Below are 25,738 nucleotides of genomic sequence, written 5' to 3'. Positions count from 1 at the left end.
AGCAGATGCTATCTAGTTCAGCTTGCACTGTCCATCAAGTGTACTATCCATGTAAGAGGTAGAATCACAAGGGAGCCAACAGAGCAAGTCAAGGCCCGTGCTCCTCTGGTGCCGTAGGCCTAGACTTTTTGCCCCAACGGCGGGAGCTACCCCGTAACCCCGCATGTCAACGCGCACCTTACCCCGGGCCGAGGCCGAACCACCATCGCAGGGCTCCGTGACCCAAAACGACATCCGGATGAACCGAGGTTTGTAATCGATATAGGGAATGTATGAATATATGAATTGAGCCTCACTCACCTGTTCAGCTTCTGCTTTTCTGCATCCTTCCTGTTGTTTGTGCAAGTGTTGCTCTCATAACTTTCTCACAATGGCAGACCAACCTCTCATTCTGTATCATTACCCCTTCTCGCCTTATGCGAGAAGACTGATTTGGTATCTCAAGATCAGGGGAATTCCATACTGTCAATGTGTGAGTCGAGTCGGCCTCATTCCATCACATTCTCACCATCCAAACGCTAACATTTTCGCAAAAGCTCCAACCCCCCATCCTCCCCCGCCCCGACCTATCAACCCACCTCTCCCTCAACTACCGCCGCATCCCCCTCCTCGCCCACGGCGGCGACCTCTACCTCGACACCCGCCTCATCCTCAACCTCCTCGATACCCTCTTCCCCCCTCCCCCCCTCACAGCAGACCAAAAAACCATCACCCACCTCCTCTCCACCCTCACAACCGCCACAACCCTCTTCTTCAAAGCCGCCGAGCTCCTCCCCTCCTCCCTCCCCGTGATGAAAGACCCCAAATTCCTGAGAGACCGCGCCACCTTCTCTCCCGCAATCTTCGCCGCTCCCCGCACGAAAGAAGACCGCGCCCTTTCCCGGGCGGAAGCCCTCCTCGAAATCCAATCCTCAGTCCGTTTACTAGAAGAGACCATCCTCAGCGACGGCAGGAACTGGGTCCTCGGCTGGAAGGAGCCCACACGCGCAGATGTGGAAGGGGTGTGGGTCATCCACTGGCTTTTGACCCTTCCCCCTCCTCACAACGACAATGCTCTTGACCCTGCTGTCATAAACAAGACGCGCTACCCGAAGACGATGGCGTGGGTGAATAGGTTTGACCAGTTTATCAATGCGCTGAGTGGGAAGGAAGGGAGGGTCATTAAGGGTGGGGAAGCGGCTGAGCTGATTCTGAAGGGGAAGAAGGGGGGGGATATCGGGGTGGATGAGACTGATCCGGTGGTCAAGGTTCAGGGACTGAAGAAGGGGGATGTGGTGGAGGTTTTTCCTACTGATACGGGGAGCGCGTTCAAGGATAGGGGGAGGTTGGTGGGGGTGGACGAGAAGGAGGTGGTGTGGGAGAATGAGAAGGGGGTTAGGGTGCATGCGCCGAGGTTGGGGTTTAGGGTTTTGGGGGTGAAGGGACGGCCGAGCTTGTAGAGGGAAAAGGGGGGCGATGACTTCTTTTCAGAGCGTTGTGTTTGATGTTTCAAGTCGGTGCTTTGTGATAGGATGAATCTGTGATATGGGCTTTCTTTCGATCAAAGTGGGCGAGCTTGATGTACAGTTCTGTTGTTGAGAATGTCACGTTTGGAGCAACCTCGGATTTTGAATAACAAAAGCTGGGGTTTAGACATCAAAAGCCAGCAGCTTAGATAGTAAAAGCCAAGGCTGTAAGAGACAAATACTAAGATGAGATAAATATAAGCTTAGATTGAATATCCTCCAATATATTCTCTATCCATTTTCATCCACTATAAATTTATAAAGCCTCGTTTTAACAAGAAGCTGAGAACGCATATTGTCAAAGCTGGGATTTTAGATTGTGCAAGATGGGATCTTCGACGGTAAGAGTCAGGATCATAAGAAACGGTTGCTAAGATCGAATCTGTATAAAGCTTAGACTAAGTATCTTCATGCTTTGTGAGTGATTTTATGTAAAATAGTAAATAACCAATGCCGTCATAATACCTAGGTATCTTGTCATTGTCATTGTGTTGATTCTAATAAGCCGTGTTGTAATGATCCTATCTACGACGCAGGATGTGTGCCTAGGCAAAAGTAAGTTGCAGAGGGAAGAGGAAGAGCAAGCATGCAGGCTTGAATAAGTAGTAATGTGGCTGTGGTAGCTGTCATCCAGTTGTTGCCGTTGTTGCCATGGTGAGTGGTGTTGTAGTAGCGTAGGAAGAGCCGGGACCGAGAAACTTCCAGCATGGAGAGCATGGCATACATGGCACACATGGCACACAACATATAGCATAGGGACTTGCTCCACGGGCACGCTCAAAGCATCACTGCAAAAGGTTGCTTCTAGAGCTATCAAGAGTACCGTGGTGGACAGTTTGGACGGATAACCCTCTCTATGGGCCAGGGCTATAATATGGGGGATGCACATGAGATAATGGGAGAGAGAGGTGCATAAATGAAAGTTAATAATGCACACGGAGGAAGTGTCTATATATAAGGGTGCCCATAGAGGATGTCGCATAAGAAACTGGGATTTCGGACAGTTAAAAGCTCGGATTTTGGACAGTAAAAAGCTGGGATTTGGAACAGTGAAGAGCTGGGATATTGGACAATTAAAGCTGGGATTCTAAACAGTGAAAGCTAAGGTTGTGAAATAAGAATGCTGGGACTAGACAGATACATACTCGTGGCTCCATAGACTTCGACTTCAGGACCACCTAGCGTGTTGGGCGTCTCATGGACGAGATCTCGTGATCTCTTGCATGTGCTGGCAATGTTGGGCAGCCACAGTACCTCACCTCTACTAGTTTTTGGACGGCGCTAGCAGTTACGACGAAGTAGCTCGCTCGTTGCTTATGCCTGCGTTGTACTTACTACGACGACGACGACAACCTGTAAATGTAAGAGTAATGTACAATACCATGGAGTGAAGTTGATATTGATATTCAAAGATATCAGATCTTACGTAGGCGGCTCTTTGTACCCCGGATCTTGACAGGGTGACATGGATCGATCATGTCAAGCAAACAAGCTTGTCTCACCTCGTTTTGTCGGTCCCCCACGCCCATCGATGGTACCTGACGGAAGTTTTTAACGCCATTCCGAGAATATGCCTGTGATCGGCTCGCCATAAAGTTTACTGAAGTACTGTGCAACGTCTAGATACGCTTACCAGTCCTTATCAAGCTCTTGTATGACGAGTGTTGGCGCCGCCACAAGTCCGCCAGCCTCACCAGCAAATTCAAGATCTGGTCAATTGAAGGTGAAAACACACTGTCCTCTCCCCACGCCAATATCAAAAAGGTCATTGGCAGCGAAAAATAAGGACCAAGGGACGCGCACAGTGCGTGCGCTACTGCACCTCGGGGAGTCGGCCGTTGTCTCCAATGCTGCCTTCCCCCACAGGCGCTATGTCAACCGCCAATGGCTTGTTGCCATGATGGCCTGAAAAAGGTTAGCGATGTCATCAGCCGTCCGGGGGAATCCCAGGGCTGTCCACAGCTTTTTTCAGGGCCCTGTGGCCCTCCTCTCTGGTGGGAATCTTCCTGGAACGTGTTGAGCGTGGGAAAGGTTGTTCGGAAGGTGGTTAAGCGAAAAGAGGATGGTTGCAGAGCTTGGTCCTGCTGTGTAATGGTGCTTGCTTCTGGCTGCAAGTGCAAGGCCCCGTTCTCGAATTTTCGCTGAAATGTTCTCTTCAGCCATTGGGCGCGTCTTCTGCAAACCTGGTTGTGTGGTTGACCAGTGGAACCCGCCCGTGCCTCTTGACTGCGCGAGCCAGGTGGCGCCTTGTGTTTTCCATTGTGCAGCCGGCTGTCTAGTGCGTCATAGGGGTCAGCTTTGCCTGGTATGGTGATGTCAGCACGCGACTCTTTTCCTACACATTCCAGCACGAAAAAAGTCATCACTGGGTGAAGAACAATGAAAAGAGTTCGGGTGCGGGCAGTCGCTGAGGGAGACGGAAGGAATTCAAGTGTGAGCACACGACTCGAAAGAGCAGATGGTGGGAGACGGAGAGACTTGATCCCACAGTGCGGGCAATGGCCGAGTAACATGGCTTGAGACAACATTCCAACCTCAAAGTTACGTCATCGCTAGGAGAAACGGTCGGACACCCACTGGCATCCCTGTCCGTTTTCTTTGTGGTCAGACAACGCAAAAGAGCGTCAGCCAACCGATCCCGTCTGGCACCTGGAGGGGATGTCGATCGTCTTCCGAGATCTCGATGAACTCTCTCTTGCAGCTTCTTCTCGAGAAGAGATTCAAAAAAGCGAGAGAGAAATGCAAAAACTCGGCGGCCGGGGAATGCTGGCAGCATGCTGGTTGAGCAGTTGGGAAAAAGAACACTGGGGGATTCTTCAATCCCGCCAGATTGCACCGGTCCATAGCGCCTGACGCAATGTTCCTCCATTTGCAGCCCGGCACCAAACCAAAGGGCGGGGATCTTGCCTGATGAGGGGAGAAAGCAAACGCTGGCAGGTGATTCGACAGAAACAACCAATTCGCCACAAATGCTCCACCTCCCTCAATTTGTTTCCGACCTCTTGAGATGGTTCCATCCATGCCATTCTTTGGATTCTCTGTCACCTCACCGTTGGCGAAGGATTGTATTGATTTGCTGGTTGCTGGTTGCTGTTGCTTCCGTTTTGTTAACCACACACCATCTCCGGCCGTCTTTTCGGTCAGAAATGACATGGTTATGCCCGCACAGCCGGGTCTCGAACGCTGGAAGCGCTCGGCAGACATGGCCGAATATTGGATATCTGGTGAAAGCTGGTCGTGCCGGGCATCTTCCCCGGCTGCCGGCCAAAGCATCTAGACCTTTGATCGACACTGCAAGGCCTGAAGGAGAAGGATCGATCGAAGAGACCAGTTCATAGGACCAGCATCTCGGGCCTGTCGAGTTCTGCTGTGTTTGACACGACAAGACCGACTGACAAGAATGAGTAGGCGTAAAAGAATCCGAGGTTTGACAGGATCATCGAAAAGAGATATATCCATCCCGGAGATATGGGAAACATGGCAAAAACGGACATTGTCAAAACAAAGGTCTGAGCAGAATGGCAATTTGAAGACTGCTCGCTGGAACGGGCACCCGTTGCGTGCTTTCCTTTCCTCTTCCGCCGGAGGTGCAGTGCCAAGGGTGGAAATCCTCACGCGAAGTCAAAGACACGGTCGAGCCGTGCGAGCACAGTGAAGCAGAAGCCCCACCGCTCCACCACGTCCTTTTCTGTGGCCAGGACTTATGCAAGACCAGCTCCAAGCCGTATGATGGTTATCAGCACGAGGTGTTGCTCGGTTTTTTGTCACCTGGTATCGAGTGTTAGTGGTATCAAGAGTAATTCGTGATAGAAAAAAACCAAAAAGGTACCGGGCGCCTCACCGTTGATATTCACGCATGGCTGGATCATAACTGCAAGACATGCGGGCCGTGGGAATGATGGCTAATGTTCCTCGCCTCGGTACGGTCAGCGAGTCGCTCCAAAGACCGGGAGAGGCAAAAGTAGGTAGCACGGTAGCTAGCTTTCCCTCAAAGTGCGGTTCGGTATATTTTTTGAAGGGCATGCAAAGCACGCAAGGTGTGTGTGGGGGGGCAGAAAAAGGGGGCAGTCTGGAAGTTGACGTGTAAGAACCTGCTTTGTAATGGATTCCGAGGACTGCCCAGTCTCGTCTCTTTGGTCAGGCTATTCTATTATCGATTATCTCACTGCCTTGGTATTTTCAAAAGCAAAAAGAAAGCGAAGCAACCTGTCACCTCGAAGATATCTGACCTGGAGAAGCAAGACAGTTGCAGTGTCGAAGGCAGTTGGTGGCTGAACTGACAAGAGAGCGGTCCCGCCCCGACAGAGTTTCTTCCTTTCATGGACACGGACCCAGTGGGTGCTGCCCCCGGACCACACATTAGCGACCCCATTATTTTTTATTTCACCTTGCGCCATCTTCCTCCTCCAACGTCATACCTGACGTCGCTCCCCATTCCCGGTCTTGTCCCATTTCTCTTTCCGCACACACACCCACACCCGCACGCAAAGCACCACGTCGCGACACACTACGTAACTATTCTCGAAGCCGACAGTGTCCTGGAGCGCTGCAGAGTAGCGTCGCAGCCCTTTTTTATGGGTTTGAAGACCAAGTGACCTCATAGTCGTCGCTTTTCCCCTTTGCTCAGTCTTTTTCTGCGAAGGCAAGCACAGCTGCAGCAGCAAGGCGCCGCAAGATTTTGATTGACATCATGGGGTTGTCCACTGGAGCCGCTGGCCGAGGTGAGTCCAAGTCGCCCAAACAGTCCAGCAAGAAAGCATCCCCACCGCGACAAGGTAAGTGGCATCTTTCTGCTGCGTTGTCTTGATGAACGAATGTCGTTGCCGACACTTTTTTTTTTTTGAAAAAAACAGACACGCAATCCGACGCCAAAAATGACGGCCCCTTGAAGTCTGCCACCGCCACCACCACCACCGAACCATCGTCATCATCCAATGCGGAAGCCACCAAGCCGCTCGCGCCTCCGCCCCGTCCCAATCAGCAGCAGAACAATCAACAGCAAGCCGGCAACAACTCGCCCGACTACTTTTCGAACCCCCCCGGCGTCGGCGCGGCTTTGTTGAGCCTCGAGCCGAACCCCTTTGAGCAGTCCTTTGGCGGCGGCGCCCCCGAGACCCCCGGGGGGACTAAGCTTCCATCTGTCGCGGCTCTCACCTCGCCGTCGTCACTCCTTCCCGGCACGGGTGCTACTCCCTTCGGCTGGCCAGGTTCCCTCAGGACGGGCCCTCTCAGTCCGGCCATGTTGTCGGGGCCGACAAATGATTATTTCAGTGATACTCATCACATCCGAGGCGGCTTCCCAACCCCCAACGAGTCTTCTCTGAGGACCGGTCTCACTCCCGGGGGCAGCGGGTCTATGTTCCCGGCCCCAAGTCCCAACACGGCTCTCTTTGCTGGCCTTACTGCCGGCGTGCAAACCCCTAGTACGCTTGACTTCCACCGCACTGCTCTGAGTGTTCAGGCCAAGCGCGAGCCCATCCAGGTCCAACAACCACCTCCTCCTGCCGTCACCTCTGCGCCCCAAGAAATGAGCAATGGGTCGAGCTTGAAGGCTGAAGTGAAGCCTCCCACAAATTCCTATGATACACACGACAACGACGCGGCGAACGGGTTGTACATGTTGGCCCAGGCACGTAACGGAACACAGCCTCCACCCCCGTCTCAGTACACGGCAGTTCCGCCTGCCCAGGTTCATGTGCATTCCAATCATCAAACTGCTCCCGCTGTCCAACCCATCAACACTTCTCCCCAGATGAATGGCAACTCGTCGATTGGAGGAAGCTCAGCGCGTGGTGTTAGTGAGACTGGCAGCGCCATGTCTGATGAGAGCGAACAGGCGCGTCCCGTGACCCGTGCCAAGGGGAAGAGAGGGTCGACCAGTGCTGCTGGCACTCGCAGAAAGGCCGATGATGGCCCTGCTGCCAAAGGGCCGGCCAATAAAAAAGCGAAGATAAACGGTGGTCCTCCACCCTCGCAGCAGCCAGACTATGACGATCACTCTGATGATGAGGATCATCATATCAACAAAGACGGCACCAAGACCAAGATGACAGACGAGGAGAAGAGGAAGAATTTCCTTGAGCGCAACAGGTATGTGCTTGGCTTTTGTCTTGGTTTTGTCTGTTACGGTAACATTAACAGTGTAGTACAGGGTTGCTGCACTCAAGTGTCGTCAGCGTAAGAAGCAGTGGCTGGCTAATCTTCAAAGCAAGGTTGAGGAGTTCAGCCAAGAAAACGAGAACCTCACCCATCAGATTAGCGTCCTTCGCGAAGAAGTTGTTAACCTGAAGACGTTGTTACTTGCACACAAAGACTGCCCAGTAACACAGTCGCAACATCAACAACAACAGCAACAACAAGGCATCCACGCAGGCTACATCCCACCACCACCACTGGAATACAATCCCCAGATGGCCGCTTACCAAATGGCTGGTGGGATGCCGCCCAGCCAACCGGTGATGGCTGCCCACACCGGTGGTCGCCGTTTCTCATAGAACGATCGAAACGTTGCGAATCCGGAAGCGGCATTGTTGCCAGCCCCGGGCATAGCGACAGCTTCGGCATCGTCACCAGTCCAAGTGTTCAGAGCAACATATGGTCTTGGATTTTCTCCTCCTCATGGCCCGCCTGATACGGCATATCTTTCCCCGGCCGGCGGTGATGACTTTGTCGAGGACTTGTCAATTTTGGAGGCAAACGTGGGTGTATAGTGAATAGGCCGCGGGGCTTGTCTCCTGAAATGGGGGCAGCACGCACAGCCGGTATGGTGAGGGACCGGGTGATAGGCACCTCGGTCCCTTACCCTGTATGTAATCAGCAACAACATGGGTATACATCAAAAGGGCGTTTTGGCGTTTTTTAGGGTCATTTGCTGTTTATCGATACTTTAGTTTCTTCGCTTTCTCGGTGGGTGGGATTATGAGGGCGTTGGCGGGATAAAAGGCCTGCGCGGCGTGGGTTGAAGGCGATGGGCACCACGGCATGGACATGCCGGTGGCCTGTTGTCCTTTTCTCGTGGTCTTTGCCAGTTTGCGAACAAGGACAAGGAATTTTTGGATGCCTCGGCCTAAAGCTGGGCAGATGGGCGGATGGTTGACGATGAACTGGTGTACTGGTATGTATGGGGTATTTGTTTTTGTTCATCTTTTCTCTCGCTGGCTGCCCACTCCGTCCTTTAGAGGGGGAGCGGCAGGTTGGTTGCATCTAGCTTCTTATATCAAGATAGTTATCGCTCATGCCAGGGGACGGATGTCAAATGAGCCATGCGATAGCAATGAGGACATCGATTAGCATAGCCAAGGGAGCAATAAACCTTCAAGATTATACTTACTCTGTTCGAAGATGATGGCATTCGTATGTCCAAGGTGGTTTCTGGATTACTCCGTATGCATTGTGATAATCTTGTAACTCGAATTGTCCATCTGAGAGCGTTTGACAAAACCGGTGGAAGTTTTGAAGCGGGTGAAAAAACACTTAGGGCTACCAAGAACATGTATTTGTATCCCAAAGGTAAATTCTTGACAATGCCATCACTTACCAGCCGCTGATGTAGCTCACACGATCAGTTTTGACGGCAATAAATTGTGGCCTCGCTGGCGGTGGGGGCATGGAGTTGACGTCGTAGCAAAGGGGGTGGTCCGTGCACTTCGGCAGCCGCAATTCTGAGTGTAGACTGCGGGTAAACAAACCGGTGGGCGCAGCTTCCCGTCGCGATTGACAGCAAAAGCAACCCACTTGGGACGTTGACGACCGGTACGCGACTCCCGATACAGCATCACTATTCTGTAGTGTACTATTCGCACGATATCGTCGCCTCCTCCCGACGACGACGACGACGACGAAGACGGCAACCGGAGCTCGAAAGCTGGAGCCACCCCTGGTGGATAAAACGCGAAACACACAGCTTGGGGGGTGATCGGGTTCGGCCGCCCGCTCAGCGACGTACCTTCGACGCGTTCTTGTCTGACCGCCCGCTTGGCTTTCTGCCCGCCCGCCCCAAATCTCGCAAACTATCAACTTAACAAAAGTGGAATTGGTCCTGCCACCGACGACGACGACGCGCCCAAACCGACACTTTTTTGCCTTGTCGGGATTCTAATTTTGCCCCACGTCGCAAAAACATCACCAACCGACCGAAACCGCAAGGGGAGGAGAAAAAAAAAAAAATCAACGACTTCACAAAGTTCCCCTCCTCTTCCGTTCAGAACAAGAAGCAAGCCGCCCTTGATGCGCCGCCCGCCCCGCCATCACCGACATCCATGACTACTCTCGTACGGACCCGCCAGCCGCTACAAGTCTTGAGCATGAGCCACCACCAGCCTGAGCGTCGGAAGAGTAAACGCCTCGCGGGTACGTCGTCGCCAGAACCAGAAGAGCCGGAGTTCAAGAGGAGGAAGAGGACTGCTGCGCCTGCCGCGGTTATCAACGAGTCGGCGGCATTTTCACAACAACAACAACAACAACACGCGCCCGCGCCGGCGACGGGGAGGAAAAAGAGAAAGAATGACGCTGACTCCAAGGGTTCCTCCGCAGCAGCAGCCCCGGCAGTGTACGACGAGCAGGATGGCGACTTTTTGTTTACGCGTGGGTCCAAGAGGGTGAAGACTACGCCAGCACCACCACCACCACCACCTGAGCCAGAGCCGGAGCCGGAATTGCCATTGCCGAAAATGTCTACCGCGAAGAAGGTTGGAAGACCACCAAAGAATAGTTCGAAAAAGCGCGCTTCCTCTCCGGCGCAACAGTCTGCGCCTCCACCGCCGTTACCAGTACAGCCGCAGCAGCAGGTTTTACCGAGGAGGACGTCAAAAAGGAGGTCTAGTGCAGCTGCTCAGGCGGCGCCCCAACCAGTACAAGATGAGGAGCCGGTTATGCCCAAGGCGAAGACGAGGAGGAAAGGGAGGGAGTCGAATGCCGACAAGAAAGCAAGAGAGGAAGCGCAGCGGAGGCAGTTAATAGAGGGGATTCCGGAGGAGGAGGAAGAGGATGAAGCACAGGACCAGCGACGCAAGCACCACCGTGATCATGACCACCCTATGACCAACGGCACACCCCAAGCAGAACACCCCTCTGGCGCCGCTTCACAGATGATCTCCCTACCTTTCAGCGACACGCCTATTCAAAACAGGAATAAAGAGTTTCGAAAAAAGGGGGGAGCGTCTGGAGGGAGGAGGAGTTCACTGGGCATGAGAGGGAGGAGGGCGAGCTCGTTGATTGATAATGGGCAGAGCGCGTTACCACATCGGGAGGTTGATCCGAAGGATTTCTACAAATATATTTCGGCCGAGGGGTTGAGCGAGCCGAGGAGGATGAAGCAGTTATTGATTTGGTGCGGGGAGAGGGCGCTTAGTGAGAAGCCTAGGGGGGGGAAGGGGAATAGTGCTGTTTTGGGAGGTGAGTTTCCTTTCTTTGGAGATATATATGGAATTGGGGATGCTAATGTGGAATTATAGCGAGAGCGATACAAGACCAGATCTTGAAGGACTTTTCTTCAGTGTCGGAGTTTTCGGATTGGTTCTCACGGGAAGAAGCGCCAAAGCCGCCGGTGGTGTTGAAGCCGAACCCGAGGAACGAGGATTATGACAGGAAGATTGAGGAGATGGAGGAGAGGATAAAAAGGTTTGTTCCCCCCCCACCCCCTCATTTCCGTTATCCCCAAGAGAAGACTAACTGTGGTGATGTAGATTAAAAGAAGTCAAAAAAGCCTGGCAGGCCATCGCGAAACCATTACCCACACTCGACCCGATATACCCCCTCTCAGCCCCCCCACCAGACAACCCTGACGCTCCCCCGCAGCCCGACCCGAGAAAAGCCCCGTTGCCAGACCCCAATTTGTTGTCGGAGGAAGAAACGAAAATGTTGACTTTCCTGACCAGTCCGGAGACGAGTTTTGGCAGCTGGAAGAGGCAGGTCAGGTCAAGGCTGCAGAATGTGCATCAGGAGCTCGAGTTTGAGGTTGATGTGCTGGCGGACAGGGTTCACAAGTTTGACATGAGAGTTGAGACTGCGGGGCGGGAGGCGGATCAGGTTTTGAGGTTAGGGGCGGAGAGGTTGAGGGAACGGGAGGAGAGGGAGAAGGAAAGGGTGGGGACACGGGGGGTGGGGGTTTGGGAGGTGCTGAGGAGTTTGGGGAGGATATTGCCTGAGGGGGGGTAGGTTCCTTTTGAGGATGTCCGAGTCAAACGGGAGGAGGAGGAGGAGGAGGAGGAGGAGGAGGAGGGGGGAAGAACGACAATGACTTGTTCTTTTATTTAAAACTGTTTTTTTTAAGGGGAGAAAGAAGGGGGTTACTTGGGCGTTTCTGGTGGGGAGGCCAAACTAAGGGGGGGTCTGTTTTATTGTTCTCTGAGAGATATCCCGCTGCTTTTTTTGTTGTTTTTTAACCTAGGTGGTGGTTGGTTGGTGTTACTTGACCCTTTTTCGCATTGCGTGCCTCGGGGAAAGGGGTGGGGGGGAAGGGAAATAAGCATGTCAATTTACCTTTGCATATGGGGGGGAAGTGGTTGTGGTGTTTTGTGGGGGTGATGTTTAAATTTAAGAAGAGAGAGAGAGAGAGGAAAGAGTTGAGCTGGTTTTGGACGTGTCTGCGTTATGTGAGGTATATACTGCTTGGTGAACCCAGCCAGCCTATCTACCGTCTGGATATGTCGATAAAACTGAGTTGGATATGTCAAATGCCCCTGGAATTATCCATGGCAACGTCAGTCAATTGGGATGAACTGTCGGGTCAGGGCTGGTTCTCTTTGGAGCCTGCTGCAGTTCTTGATGCCCCTTTTGCGCTGCTAGCTGACTGACTGACGTCTTCCCACCTTAATGGTATACCATGTCCTCCATTTTTAATGCACGTTCTTTCTCGTAGAGAAGGTTGGGGGTATGTGTAGACCATATCTTAGAGCTCAAACGCAACCAACCGATATACCACTGCCGTTTTCGGGAGTGATACCCATTCCTGCATATCCAGACGTGATCTTACAACCCATACTGTTACATTTTATCCCCCTTCTTTATTTCGGTCTGTTTTACACCCAAACAGGAACCCTCCCCCTCTCTCCCGAAATTCCACCTACCCTTTCACCTCGACTCATCCAAACTAGGCATAAACCCCATCCCCTTCCTCTCCACCTCCTTATGCCTGTGCCCCTCCTCCCCATGATGCCCCAGCTCCTCCTTCACCTGCTCCGATTGATCACCCCTCCTAACCCGGACATGCTCCCTCAACAAAGCCAGAATCTCACTCCCCTCCCACCTCTTGGGCACAGGCCGGTACGCGGGCTTGAACGTCCCCACCGTCTGCGCCCACTCCCCGGGTCGGGGGGACTCGTGCACTGCTCTGTCCTCCAAGGGGGGGGTTTGGCCGGAGGGAAGGGAGACGTTGGGCTGGGTGGCCCAGTAGTAAATGTCCCAGTCGTTTTCGTCGAGGAAGCGGTCGTATTCGGAGAGTTGGGCGGGGGTCATCTTGGGGAGGTGGGAGGCGGCGAAGGTGGAGAGGAGGAGGTCGGATTCGAGGGTGCCGCGTTTGCGGGATTGGTCTGGTGATTGTTAGAGAAAGGTGAAGGGGGAGGAGGGGATGGGGGGATGGGGGGATGGGGGGATGACGAACAGAGAAGACGGGCGCGCATGACGTCTGGCTCTTCGCCTACTCTACGCAAAGGCTCAATCTTGAACTTTGCGCCCTGGAGCTCGCCGACGTCGAGTTCGTGGTTTGGGAGGGAGCCCGGGTCGGGGGAGGACTTGGACGAGCTGAAGGGGCGGGCGGTTCTGAGGACTGAAGTGGTGGGACGGATGGCGGCGCGCAGGGCGCGGGTTGCTGGACGGAGGGAGGCCATCGTGATGTTGGGGGTTGCTGTTGACAATTGAATGTCGACGAGAGGGTGATTTTTGCTGAAATATCAAAAGTTAAAGAGGCAACAATGACGACGGCAAAAAAGACCGTTGTAGACCGGACCTGGACCGACCAAAAGTTAGCTTGGCGGGTGATCGACTGCCGAGGCCGAAAGCTGCTGTGTCATCAAGCTCCGTCCCGTCTGCCGGGTCTTGCCGGTCTATTTTTACCTTATTTGTATTATTTTATTCTTTTTACAACTTTTGTTTGGGATCAGAAAAGACATCAATCATACACACACATTGATACTGTACATTCAATGCATCAATGTGCCCTGCCCCCAAAAAAAAAAAATATCCCGCCTTTGAGATCCATATACACTAGGTACGATATGTCATAATTCCGTGCTCGCCCGCGCCGCCTTGTTCAGTAATAGGTAGTAGTAGTTTAAACTCCTTAGTTTCTCCATGTAAAAAGCCAACGAGTCCAGCAGCCCGGCCCCAATCCCCGGTAGTTCATTAAATAAGATGCTTCGACCTGTACACCAGTGTTAGCGATTGCTTCCAAATTAAGCAAAATTCAGGGGAGACACACCTGAAGTACGCCCGCAGGTACATGATTTGCCAGGCCCACAACCCAACCAGCAAGAATGTTGTGAGGAAACCAAACCACTTCACACGGTTGTTGGTGCTCTCGTTGGTGTCTCTAAGCTTCTGCTCGCGGTGGCGGAGGTAGTCCATCTCGCTGACAATCTCGCCCACCATCTCCTCGATTCTGCGCAGCTCGGTTTCTACGGGCTTCAGCTTCTCGCTGGCCTGGACAGCAGCCCAGTCCTTGGCGTCGGCACCAATGTCAATGTCGAGCTCGACGTGACGGTTGGGGTTCTGGACGTATTTGTCTGTTGGTCAAGAGTTAGCGGGGTCCCTGAGGATCAGAGGTTGGTTGACGCACTCCCTGTGAGAATGTTCTCAAAGCACACGTCGAAAGCAGCGTCGGCATGGGAGGTGAAGACGGTGCGTTGCTCGCCAGCAATGTCCTTGGGCTTGCCGTACTCGTTCCCTGCCGCGTCCATAATGTGCATATTCAGTTGCATGCCATCGCCCTTGTATCCATCCACAATAGCCGTAACCACCACCAACATATCCTTGGCGACAAAGTTCCGAATGCATCTCCTCGAAAGACTGTCGTGTCCGCTGCCCGCCTGGATGTCGAACTTCAGGCCCTCGGTGCCCATTGCCAGCAGGAGCAGCGCGCTGCAGACATTCTGTAGCACCGACCGTACGTGAACCATTGTCTGTGTGTCTGAGTATATCGAGTGAGCTGTCGTCGGCAAGGAGGGAGATGAAGATGTTGGCGTCGTCGGTGGTGAGTTCAAGTCAATACAGCTGGCACAACGGGGGAGCGCTGCACGTTCCACTGGAGCTTCGATAAAATGGCAATCTGTCGCCTTCCCCCTTGGAGCCCAGAGCAAGGGTACCGTGGCCATGCAGCCAATCAGAAGCCCAGTCCCCAGAGAAAAAGCTTTTGTGGATCAGCCTTGCTTGGCCTCCACTCGGGCTTGCGCCCAACCCCTGCTCACAATCCGCGTCCAGATTTCTCAGCCTCGCGAAACTGGAACTGTTTCCTTGAACATCCACTGCACCGCGACCATCAACCACTACACCACCATCGATTTCCACCCACAACCACGAGCGCAAAGCAGTTTTCCGATCAACCTCTCCTTTTTTGATCAAAACTACATCCGAAATCATCGGCGCATAGCCACACCACAGGCAAAATGCCAAAATGTACGTTTACCGTGGGCAAACATCGAGACGCTGCTAACACACTCTCCAGTCTTTTGCGATTATTGCGATGTCTACCTCACGCACGACTCCATGAGCGTGCGCAAGGCCCACAACAGCGGTCGCAACCATCTCCGCAACGTTGTCGATTACTACCAACGTAAGTCTCTCTGTTGCCTGCGCTGCCGCCGTTCTTGGCTAACCGCTCCTCACAGAAATCGGTCACGAAAAGGCCCAGTCCGTCATCGACTCCATTACCAACTCCTACGCCGCCGAAGGCCAAGCCCACGCCAATCCCATGCTGCCACAAAATCAACCCGGCGGATTCGGCTCCAACCCCTTCCCTCCTCCCGGCGCAGGCTTCCCAGGCATGCCACCCCCAGGCTTCCCCGGTGCCTTCCCCGGTGCACCAGGCGCTCCTCCTTTCCCACCTCCGTTCCCTGGCGCCCCAGGTGGTGCCAACGCCCCTCCATTTCCGCCGCCATTCCCCTTCCCAGGTGCGCCAAATTCGGCTTCCCCTGCCGGCGGGGCACCTCCTTTCCCGCTTCCACCTTTCCCACCTGGAGGAGCTGGTGCTGCTTTCCCGCCTCCTCCTGGTGGCGGCATGCCACCTTTCCCACCACCAAACGGAGCGGTGCCCCCTCCAGGGGCTTTCCCTCCACCGGGTGGTATGCCATTCCCACCGCCGGGAGGGCAGTTCCCGCCTTTCCCTCCTCCAGGAGCGGGTGGGTTCCCGGGTGGTGGCAGACAGTAGAGTGTGGAAATGAAATGTAGGTAGTGTCACAGAGAGCGGTAAAATGAGATATGGATCAGCGAAAGGCACTCATAAGTCTCCTTAAGTTGCGAGCATGCGTGTAACATCAGCGGAAACGATCAGTTATAAGCAAGTGGCTTGAAGAGAAGATACCAAGGAAGCGCACGATATGAATATCAATGGATCACACCGTCAAGATATCGAGTTTATGCGTTTAAGCATCCAGGCAACGGCATTAAAAGAAGGCATTGCTGTGGATAACGAAGGCTACAATGGACCGCAGAGTAGTAACCTGAGAAGATGAGTAAAGGGGTGCTAAAGCAGAGAGGTTTGGGGAGATGGAGAGAAGCGTTGAAAAAGATACCCAGAGGTCTCAAAGAGAGAGAGGTTGAAGTAGGGAAGATAGGAAGCAGAGGCAGTGAAGAGAGAAGACCCAAAGCGGAGACAAATGCAACCCGCACTTAAGAATATCTAGTCATCCTCAGGCGTTTTTTGCTCGACCATTTGATCCAAGCTTATAGTGGACTTAATATGAGCTAAATCTGAGCGTTGGGTGTCTGATTTATGGACTTAATCTAAGCTTGGTACGTCTTATCTCTGGATTTGATCGAAGCCTTATCTAAGCTGTGTATGTCTTATTACTAGACTGGTTCCAAGTTTCAAACTCTTGTTTTCCCGCTTAATCCAAGCTTTATATATCTTTCTTTTGACTTAACCTGAGCCTTGTATCATATGTTGGAGTTTATCTAGGTAGATTTGGTATATCTTATTTCCAGACTTGCCTAAGCTTTAGCATGTTACTTTGAACTTGATCCAAACTTTGTGTGTCATATTCTAGACCTGATCTGAGCTTTGCATTTTTCATTTTGGAGTTAATCTAGGACTGTAAATGTTGTTTTTAGACATTATAGCTGTAGCTCTTATACATTTTTACCGGGTATTATTGTAGATATGATGCTGCCACACGTGGTGGATGTCAGAGCTAGGAGATATGCGGGTGGGTATGGTGAGACATGGGGAGTAGCTGTGTGTGGTGGGGAGTTATGTGGGGAGTGAGACTATTGTGGTAGAGGGAGATGCGGTGGGTCATTATGTGGAAAAACCATGTAGTGGTGAGCAGTGTTGCGAGCCGTCATGGTTCAACCGCATGACCCATCACCACACATAGCTTGCTTCTTCGAAGGTAGCCGGCAAAATCTTCTGTTAAGTAATACATTTTAGGAAGCCTGGGGATGACTATGGATCTTGGAACAAGACGCGCAACGAGCATGGGTGACTAAGCGTTGAAGAGTGTGTATAGTGAAGTTGCTGTTTATAGCTGGGATCTGTTTAGTGTGTGTTGATATACCTGGATAAGCAGGTAGGTAAGGTGGATGTGAATTCCTTTACTAGAATGTTGACATAAGGCATGTAGCTTTGACTGTAGATATATCAATTACCGGAAGTCGATAGAGGTAGCTTGGACTTTATACTATTGTTTAAACTATATTGCTCAGATTAGCCTCATACAGCTCAGATTATAGCCTCATACAGCTCATATTATGAACTCATGGTGATAGCTTCACTCTCAATAATCTAGGTAAGGCCCTCGGGTCAAAAGATTTACGTTGACGATACTTCAGCAAATGTAGATGGCCTTTCAATAATGAGAATAAAACTACCTGCAGCCCGAATTTACCGCTCTTTTTTATCCAAGGTAAATAAGTCTTTTATTCTGTAGTAATCCACGCTTTCTTCTTTCAACCTGAGCTTGATATGACCCAAACTTGTCTTTAGAATGCTCAGATCATACGCAGACAAAGCCAGGAATAAAATATCATATCTCAGACTATACACAGAAAAGGCTAGGATTATAGACACAGTCTGAGCTTTCTGTGTTTGTAATCCTAGCCTTTTCCGAGCTTCTGGTGTCTATAACCCCATTTCCAAATAAGTTAAAGGTAGGTGAAGTAATGGGTGAACCGGGATGGGTGTACGGACCAACCCATGCAGAGCTGAGGCGGCTATTATGTGCACGGCAAGCCATTGGCACATCGTCTCTTGCAGCTCGATATCACATTCTTACGTCCAGGAATCCACCGTCCTTCCTGTGGAGATGTGATCATGATGCCTCATACCCGCCAATGCTAGGCTGCTACTGCTGAGCTAGAAGGCAAGCTGATTGCTTGCATGCATTAGCTCTCCTCGTCTGAATATTATACGCAATACACGCGAGGATGAGCGCTTTTACCGGACGACCAGCTCGACAAGCGCAAGCGAGCAGATCCACCAAGCCAGACATCGGATAGATGTGTCCAAGAAGTCGGCAGTCGGCTTCCATGGCCTTTCCCCAAGAAGCGATGCGCCGTTGTGGCGGCGTTGTTGATGGTGGAATTGTCCGAGAGAACCCAGAGCCATAGAATCCACGGCTTCCAGCATGCTTCTTGATGGTCCAGCCCGATCATGACCTGCACATTCAGCTCAGGACTTTACCCGGCATGTGAACTGTGAGAAGCCAGATCATCGGCCCAATCCGCGGCCGCCTCTCTCCACAAGATGACAGCCACCTACTGCAAAGATTGTCCCCATGCCTGCAGGCTGCAGCGAGATGCATACAGAGGGAATATCAAGATGGTGATTTGCCTTGACATCAACGCCAATGCTTCGTGGGGTAGGACTCGGAGGTAATCCTGCGATGGAAGGCCAGCCTCTCGCTCCAACGGTTGATTCTCGAAAGGGGCAGCCACTCACAAAATGTCCTGAGAGTTGATGATGAGATGCTCGGCCGCATCATGCACCGCGCAGGTTTGCGGGTAGCGACAGTGTCGATTATTGGCTGACTCTGCCGTCGTCCGCATGAGCTGTGTGTGATCTGGAAATGTAACACCTGATTGGTCAATGATGACCAGGATTTAGACGCCGGACTATTCCTAAAGCTGTCTAGCGTGGGTGATTGACAAGTGCGGGGCATTTCCTGTCTCTCATGTTCTCTGTCTCTCTTGTGAGTTTCCCAAAAAAGATTCCCATCACCACCGACAACGTCCCGCTGGTGTTAGCCGCCCACAGTGCAGTAGCACTCTGCGAGCTGGGTGATATCGACTGTGAACACAGCAGCAGGCATGGCCCTGCCTCTATCCGCCAATCCTCTTTCTCATTGGCTTCGGCCCTCCATCACCACCTCGGCCGGCAATCTGTAGTGCTCGCGGGGGGCCATGCGCCCCATGCTGTGGTCTCTCAAACTGGGCCGATGGCTTCTTGTCCCGCCCATCCTCCCTTGGTTGTGCGCCTCTCGTTCAACTCGGCGCCAGATGATATAAGGCCCTGGCCTCACCCTCTTTTCCTGTCCTTCTTCTTCTCTTCTTCAGCAAGCCCTCAAAAAAATAAACCAGTTTTTGTTTTTCCCCTCCTCCCCCTTTCTTTACCCTCCCCCTCTACACGGAGCTGTGCTCTGTTAATTCAACTAATACACAAAAAAATCAAAATATTGTAGCTTTGCTGGTCCTAGCTACTTCCTAATCGCCACCTCCGAATACCCTCAAAAACAACTATTGGTTTACTTGCTCGCCTCGCCTTACAGCGCGAAGCTATTTTCTCTCGGGACGGTTTAATTATCAGCATCTCGTGTTTATTTCAGCCTCACATTCAAAATGTCCGCCATTCAGCTTTCATTCAACCTCCGTGTTTCCTCCGGTGTCAAGACCGTCCATCTCCTCGGCTCCTGGGACAACTACTCCGGCCAACTCCCGCTCTCTAAGGACAAGACTTCCTCCAAGTCCGGCACATGGAAGGGTACCTTCCGCTTCCAGCCCACCACACTTCAAGCCGGCCAAAGATACTGGTACTACTACATGATCGATGGGTACCACGTCTCGCACAACCCCTCCGAGGAGTCCACCGTTGAGCCCACCACCGGCCGTGCCCTCAACATCCTTGACGTCCCCAAGTCTTCCTCCAAGTCTTCCTCTTCCAGCAAGTCCTCTTCCCGCAAGTCTTCCTCGCGCCACTCCGTCAGCTCCGATATCCCCAAGGGTCGCCCTCTCTCCATGTCCCAGATCAAGGCCCCCAAGCCCGTAGCTCCCCACGCTACCCGCCACATCTTGGACGGCGACTTTGACGAGGATGAGCTCTCCAGCCACTTTGCTGCCACCGGCATCTACGACTACGACGCCGAGGACATCATCACCGACTTTGGCGCTTCCGTCTCTCCCGTCTCCTCTGTCGGCTCCTCGCTCTCGTACCGCTCCGACAACTCCTCGTCGTCGTCCGGCTACAGCACCCCATCCTCAGACTGCTCCTCGTGCACCTGCGAGCGCTACGGCATCACCCGCAAAGGTGAGCGCGTCCGTCTCGACTGCGGCGGTTCTCGCTGCGGCTACGAGGACTCGTGCTCCTCTTCCGAGGACGAGCAAGAGTACGTTGAGCGCAGCTCCCGCCGCAACGGCATCGTCGTCCGCCGATAAATGCCCGGGCCCAATGTCTAGGGGTAGATTTGCTGCCTTTTTTTTTACTCTTTGAAGGAAGACAAAGGACTTGCTTGTTGGATGTTGCCTTAATAAGACCTTGGCGTTGATTTTTATCCGCTTTGAGGTCGGCACACCTAGCCAGGATCCCTCCACACACCACAAACACGAGGCTTTATTCGCTATCGTTAACATTCGCGTCCCTCACTTTTGAGGACATGATGATTAATGACTAATGAAAAGCTGTACGCTCACTTTGTTTGATGCTGTTTGTTGAAATACACACTCAAGCTCTCACACAACCTGATGCCCTTCCCTCCCAGACCCGGGGTCGCGACTGGTTCGAGATTCTGTGTGTCGATCTGGGAGGAGGGCAGGCCAAGCACCACTTCATTGTGTGATGCTGCCACCCCCTCGAGATATAATATCTCTTGCGTTCCTTACCGCTTCTGTCAACCGTCGGAGCACCCGTGTCTGCTCTTCTCTCCTGGTGAGAGTGAGAGTAGGTTTTGGTCTAGCTCTGGCACAATAATAACAAGCATAGCTTGTGGGGAAGGATTATTTTCTTGCTTCATCAGGGGATGGATGTGAAGCAATTGGCAATGTAATGGCATTCTGGGATGTGCTGTCCTGGAGCGGGCTATTACCAACTCAATGTTTGAGACCTTCATTGTGTATTCTTAGGGCAGTTTCAGATATCTCTCTCTCTTTGAGAGATTGGGCATGGAATAAACCTGCCTCCCGGGTTTTAGCATAGCACAAGACAAGATAGCGGGTTGGATGACTGTTGAATTCAGCTTGTTTCACTTGATGAAGATACCTTATATTTGCTTTATGTGCATATTTATGGGCTCTATCCCTTTGCTCAATATACATCCCTATATGCTACTACTAGAGTTGGCACTATCAATTATGAGTTTATCGATTAGTCCTTATCAGTTGTGATTGTGATCTTATCGATTGTGACACATGGAACCCACGCGAAGGCACATACACATGGATAAGGCATGGGCACCAATATGGAGGCGGCACGCACACGTTCGTAAGGCGTGGGAATACACGTGGAGAAGGCGTGAACACTAGAGGCGGCATATGCCCACGGAGAGGGCATGCACACATGGAGACGGCATGGCCACACACATGGACAGGGCATGGCCTCACACACATGAAGAGGGCATGGCACACACATAAAGAAGGTACGGACACGCACATGGAGAGGGCATGGGCACACACATGGGGACGGCATACACACGTGGAGAAGGCCCATACATGAAGAAAGCATGGGCGCAAACATAAAGGCAGCATACACACATGGGGGGTTGATATAACTGGAGGGGCCACACGCACATGAAGGAGGCACGCACACGGGCAAGGCACACCCACACAGGGGAGGCTCACCCACATGGAGGAGGGCTCACGCTCAACAACATGCCAAAAGAACTTCACAATATCAAATTCAACGCGATACGAACGCCAAAATCAACGCTATCTCCACCGTTCCCAGTTCACCTCTGATAGCAAGCCTCTATAGGCCAGTCACATATCAAATCAACGCGCCAAAAAAAGAGCACACACCGCCCACGATCACCCCCACACATCCCCCTAAATCATGGCGTTGGCTACCTCCCCATTCACCTCCCCCTTTGCCGCCTCCGCGGGAGCTTTCTTGGTGAGGCTCGCAAGAGCCTCCGGGGTGCCGTCAAGGGGCGCGTGCCGGCCCCGGATGTGTTGTTGGTGGCTCTTGCCGACGTCGCCGCCGGGAATCGTCACCTCATCGCCGGGAGCCGTCACCGCACCGCCGGCATTCCCTCCCCCGTTCTCTCTGGCCACCTGCCCGACCCCCTCACGCTTTGTTCCCTCGCTGCCCATGATGACGAGGGCCCCGGCCGCTTCATTCGACGAGGGGGAGAGAGGCTTGTGGGTTGGTTGAACTGCAAGGAATTGGTGTCAAATTACACGCCCGTTGACTGCCATTTGGAGGGGGATTTGATGCTGGTTTTGAGGGTAAATTGAGGGGATGTGAAGCCAATTGAAGGGGAATTGGAGCCGGCGTTCAGGGCACACTGGGGCCCGCCGGGGAGAGGGGAACAACGGTGTTGGAAGGGGGCATACCTCTTTGAGGAGAGCGGTGTGGTTCTGTGGCTCTGGTGCACCACGACGTGCCAGGAATTGTCAGCGGGCGATAGGGAGAGAGAGACCTGGGCACAGTGGAAAGCGTTCAGGGAGGGGGGAACGACGGCAATGGGGCACACCTGATAGAGGAGAAGCTGGGGGTGGCGTGTGTGAAAGAATGTGTGTGTGAAGGAGTGTGTGTGTGAAGGAGTGTGTGTGTGAAGGAGTGTGTGGATGTGTGGGAAGAGGGAGAGAGAGAGTGTGTGTGTGAGGAAGAGGAAGAGGGAGAGGAAGAGGGAGAGGAAGAGGGCACGCCCGCTGCATTTCCTAACCGTACCGCCTCACTGGACCGCACTCTGCGGGTGACCTCGTCGCCGTCAATTCCATCCGGTCTCTCTCACCGGCCATCACTCGCCCCTAAATGGCTGCATTTTAGCCCTCCGGCCCGGTGAAGGCCGCCAAATATCGCACAAAACGTTTTTTCGGTTTAAATACATCAGACGCCTCGCTTTGTGCAACCTCATCCCATAAAACTTCGCCAATAACGGCTGGTGTTGAGGTTTTCAGGCTTCACGATGACGAAGTGCGGGGGTTTGTGGGCCGTTTTCGCACAATGCCGCCATTGCAGGCCACCTGCCAATGGCTGGCAGGTTTGATTGCGATTGGCAAGGGCCTGAAAAGTGTGCTGGGGGCGGCAGGAAGGGCTGTGGGAAGAGGTGCAATTGAACATGGCGAGGATGGCAAAAATGGCAAAAATGGTAAATATGATGAACATGGCAAGCATGGCAGTCATGGTGAACACGGTGAACACGATGAGTATGGTGAGCATGGTGAGCATGATGAACATGGTGAGCATGGTGAGCATGGTGAGCACGGTGAGCATGGAGCATGGAGATCATGGAGAGTATGGAGAGTATGGAGAGTATGGAGAGTATGGAGAGTATGGAGAGTATGGAGAGTATGGAAAGCATGGAGAGTATGGCCAACATGGCGAGCAAGGCAATTATAGTGAATATGGCAAATATGGGAGGTATGGTAAGTATGGCCAGTATGGAAGCATGGCAAATCTGGTAAATATGGTGAGTATGGGAGGTATGGGAGGTATGGGAGGTATGGGAGGTATGGGAGGTATGGGAGGTATGGGAGGTATGGGAGGTATGGGAGGTATGGGAGGTATGGGAGGTATGGGAGGTAGGCAAGCATGGCAGGCATGGCAGGCATGGCGAACATGGCGGACATGACAAGCATGCAAGCATGGCGAATATGGCGAACATGACGAACATGGCAGGCATGGCAACATGGCAAGCATGATGAACATGGCATGCCTGGCAGATATGGCCATCCTCTCTTTTGGCGGCGGCGAATGTGGTGATGGCTTCACTTTCGATGGCAGCGACAGTGGCGATTTTTAGCTTGCGACAGTAAGTGTGATGATCACTTCACTTTTGGCGGCAGCGAGTGTGATGACAACCTCGCTTTCGGCAGCGACGAGGGTGTTGATTTTTAACTTATAACGGTTGAATAATAATAGACTCACTTTTGGTAATGGTGAGTATAGCGATGGATTCAGTTTCTGCGACGGTAAGTTTGGGGATGAGTTTATGCTTCTTGCTGTCTCTTTAGTCGTATATGCATTTTAAGAACACTGTTTAGAGACATATGCATCAAGATGATTTTTTTTCGCGGCCGCAAGTGCGGGGAATAGCTTCACTTTTGGCGGCGGCGAGTATCATCATATCCTCATTTTTGGCAGCGGTAAGTGTAGTGATAGGTTTTTTCCCCACTAAATATGTTGATGTTTCCACGTTTGGCAGCAGCGATTATGGAAATAGCATTACTTTTGCACAGTAATTAGAGCAATAACTGTAAATACAGAAAACTTTACAAATTTTCGTCTAATTTCTTTTTATTTCTTTTAAAAATTTTTTTTTATATATACTGTTTTTAAATATTCTTAAAACTTTTATAGAAAAATATAAGCTATGTTTTTGTCCATTTAATAATACTTTAATATAAAAACTTTTTTATTTAAATTAATAAGTTTATATAAAGTTAGTTTAATTATTTCCAATAAAATAAATGAAAAAACGAAAAAAAATATTAAATTTAAATATTTGTCTAAAAAAGGTAGTAAGCTTTGCGCAGCTAGAATCATTTATTTGCAAAGCTTGCGCTTGGCTTACTACTAGATTGAAAAAAACAAAAGACTTATACTAAAAGTCAAGTTAATAGCTTTTCAAAAAAAAAAAAAAAAAAAAAAAAAATTTACCTAAATACACTACGGCCTACCTTTTCAGCTCTACTTATATTTTTAGAAGAAAAGACTTGCTAAATTAAAATTACTTTTTTGAAGACTTGATGTAGGCGGAGAAACCTCTGGAAATTAGAAGTATCACAAATCCCTTTTTAGACTTTCGGTTGAAAGAAGATATGTAGATGCCAAATAGTAATCTTTTATTTTAATGAAAACGTTTTTAAGTTACACGAAGCTCATCTCAACATATTTTCCTGTAATTTGAGCTTAAAATAGACTGTAAAAGCTAGGATTGATAGGTGAAAAGCTAAGTTTAAGTCGTTACTCTTAGCTTTTAAAGTATATTTTTTTATTTGTTTACTTTTGAACTAAATAACTAACGACTTATTGTAATAACTATTCTGTCAACTGTCACGGCACAGGCTTGACACTGACGGACTGATGGATACTAGGCACGTGCGGGCTACGTGGAGCATGTGGGACTTTGGGAGCGAGAGCAAGTAGTAAAGCTTTGCTTTGTCAAAAAGCTCTGCTTTTGCAGGCACTGTTAGGATTTCCTCTCTTTTTCTTCTTTAGCTTATAATTAAATCAATTGATATAGTATAACTATTGCTTATCTTAAAACTTACCTATCAAGCTGTGACATCAACTAATTTCTAGCTTTTGGCTTTTTTTTTTACAGCCAGTGACTTGCTTAGGCTACTAGCCCAACATTTAATGTCTTTTTTAAATTTATTTCAAGCTTAGATTGGATTGTTAATTCTAGTTTTCAATGCCTATTAATGTCTGTTTAAGTCTGTTTAAGTCTATTTAAGTCTGTTTAAGTCTGTTTAAGTCTGTTTAAGTCTGTTTAACTTAAATTGAGACCTTTAAAAGTCAGATTATAAGTTTATGCTAAAGGCTCAGCTACGCAGTCAGCGTTGCTTGATGTTTAAAAGCAGCCGTGTGACAGACACATAAATGCGAGGCTCTATAAAGACAATATTACAGTATGCTTCCAATTGTGAAAAAAACCAACGTTAGGGACTTCGCGCGTTGTAAAATCAGCTTTTTTTGGGAGTTGGATATG

The 25,738-nt window shown here is 51.2% G+C and overlaps 8 protein-coding genes across 8 annotated transcripts; 6 read left to right on the top strand and 2 right to left on the bottom strand.

The window, feature by feature from the left end:
* The first annotated feature begins 175 nt into the window (after nt 1-175).
* On the top strand, nt 176-1,766 carry QC764_201290 (uncharacterized protein). Its single transcript, XM_062943833.1, has 2 exons — nt 176-472; nt 537-1,766. Exons 1-2 carry the CDS (start codon nt 371-373, stop codon nt 1,437-1,439), a joined length of 1,005 nt encoding a protein of 334 aa, XP_062802588.1. The 5' UTR covers nt 176-370; the 3' UTR covers nt 1,440-1,766.
* A 2,208-nt stretch (nt 1,767-3,974) lies between these two features.
* Nucleotides 3,975-8,886, top strand: SKO1 (Transcription factor). Its single transcript, XM_062943832.1, has 3 exons — nt 3,975-6,280; nt 6,359-7,595; nt 7,657-8,886. The coding sequence occupies exons 1-3, from the start codon at nt 6,196-6,198 to the stop codon at nt 7,997-7,999; spliced, it is 1,665 nt and encodes a 554-aa protein (XP_062802587.1). The 5' UTR covers nt 3,975-6,195; the 3' UTR covers nt 8,000-8,886.
* Nucleotides 8,887-9,238: 352 nt separating this feature from the next.
* Nucleotides 9,239-11,660, top strand: QC764_201270 (uncharacterized protein; the record flags this gene model as incomplete). The annotated part of the gene is made up of 3 exons (XM_062943831.1): nt 9,239-10,898; nt 10,958-11,123; nt 11,189-11,660. The coding sequence occupies exons 1-3, from the start codon at nt 9,764-9,766 to the stop codon at nt 11,658-11,660; spliced, it is 1,773 nt and encodes a 590-aa protein (XP_062802586.1). The 5' UTR covers nt 9,239-9,763.
* Nucleotides 11,661-12,072: 412 nt separating this feature from the next.
* emi5 (Succinate dehydrogenase assembly factor 2 mitochondrial) lies at nt 12,073-13,330 on the bottom strand (the record flags this gene model as incomplete). Its single annotated transcript, XM_062943830.1, has 2 exons — nt 12,073-13,033; nt 13,105-13,330. 2 exons carry the CDS (start codon nt 13,328-13,330, stop codon nt 12,576-12,578), a joined length of 684 nt encoding a protein of 227 aa, XP_062802585.1. The 3' UTR covers nt 12,073-12,575.
* A 514-nt stretch (nt 13,331-13,844) lies between these two features.
* ERV25 (vesicle coat component) lies at nt 13,845-14,829 on the bottom strand (the record flags this gene model as incomplete). Its single annotated transcript, XM_062943829.1, has 3 exons — nt 14,278-14,829; nt 13,921-14,224; nt 13,845-13,863 (listed from the first exon to the last, which is right to left on the bottom strand). Exons 1-3 carry the CDS (start codon nt 14,810-14,812, stop codon nt 13,845-13,847), a joined length of 858 nt encoding a protein of 285 aa, XP_062802584.1. The 5' UTR covers nt 14,813-14,829.
* Nucleotides 14,830-14,950: 121 nt separating this feature from the next.
* Nucleotides 14,951-16,352, top strand: YHC1 (U1 small nuclear ribonucleoprotein C). The gene is made up of 3 exons (XM_062943828.1): nt 14,951-15,113; nt 15,163-15,270; nt 15,326-16,352. The coding sequence occupies exons 1-3, from the start codon at nt 15,104-15,106 to the stop codon at nt 15,862-15,864; spliced, it is 657 nt and encodes a 218-aa protein (XP_062802583.1). The 5' UTR covers nt 14,951-15,103; the 3' UTR covers nt 15,865-16,352.
* A 3,138-nt stretch (nt 16,353-19,490) lies between these two features.
* On the top strand, nt 19,491-20,303 carry QC764_201240 (uncharacterized protein; the record flags this gene model as incomplete). Its single annotated transcript, XM_062943827.1, has 1 exon — nt 19,491-20,303. The coding sequence occupies one exon, from the start codon at nt 19,491-19,493 to the stop codon at nt 20,301-20,303; it is 813 nt and encodes a 270-aa protein (XP_062802582.1).
* Nucleotides 20,304-22,026: 1,723 nt separating this feature from the next.
* QC764_0031390 (uncharacterized protein) lies at nt 22,027-22,233 on the top strand (the record flags this gene model as incomplete). Its single annotated transcript, XM_062940190.1, has 1 exon — nt 22,027-22,233. One exon carries the CDS (start codon nt 22,027-22,029, stop codon nt 22,231-22,233), a length of 207 nt encoding a protein of 68 aa, XP_062802581.1.
* Between the last annotated feature and the right edge of the window lie 3,505 nt (nt 22,234-25,738).

This window comes from Podospora pseudoanserina, chromosome 2, assembly GCF_035222485.1.
Source record: "Podospora pseudoanserina strain CBS 124.78 chromosome 2, whole genome shotgun sequence".
In the NCBI taxonomy this organism is placed as follows: Eukaryota; Fungi; Ascomycota; class Sordariomycetes; order Sordariales; family Podosporaceae; genus Podospora; species Podospora pseudoanserina.
This window is presented reverse-complemented; position numbering and strand designations above follow the sequence as displayed.

Bases quoted from the DNA above. Each gene is read 5' to 3' on its own strand.
- YHC1 (XM_062943828.1), top strand. The intron at 15,271-15,325 runs GTAAGTCTCTCT...CGCTCCTCACAG, and splicing joins CGTTGTCGATTACTACCAAC to AAATCGGTCACGAAAAGGCC.
- QC764_201290 (XM_062943833.1), top strand. From the start codon at position 371: ATGGCAGACCAACCTCTCATTCTGTATCATTACCCCTTCTCGCCTTAT. The intron at 473-536 runs GTGAGTCGAGTC...TTTTCGCAAAAG, and splicing joins GAATTCCATACTGTCAATGT to CTCCAACCCCCCATCCTCCC.
- SKO1 (XM_062943832.1), top strand. From the start codon at position 6,196: ATGGGGTTGTCCACTGGAGCCGCTGGCCGAGGTGAGTCCAAGTCGCCC. The intron at 6,281-6,358 runs GTAAGTGGCATC...TGAAAAAAACAG, and splicing joins AGCATCCCCACCGCGACAAG to ACACGCAATCCGACGCCAAA. The intron at 7,596-7,656 runs GTATGTGCTTGG...AGTGTAGTACAG, and splicing joins AATTTCCTTGAGCGCAACAG to GGTTGCTGCACTCAAGTGTC.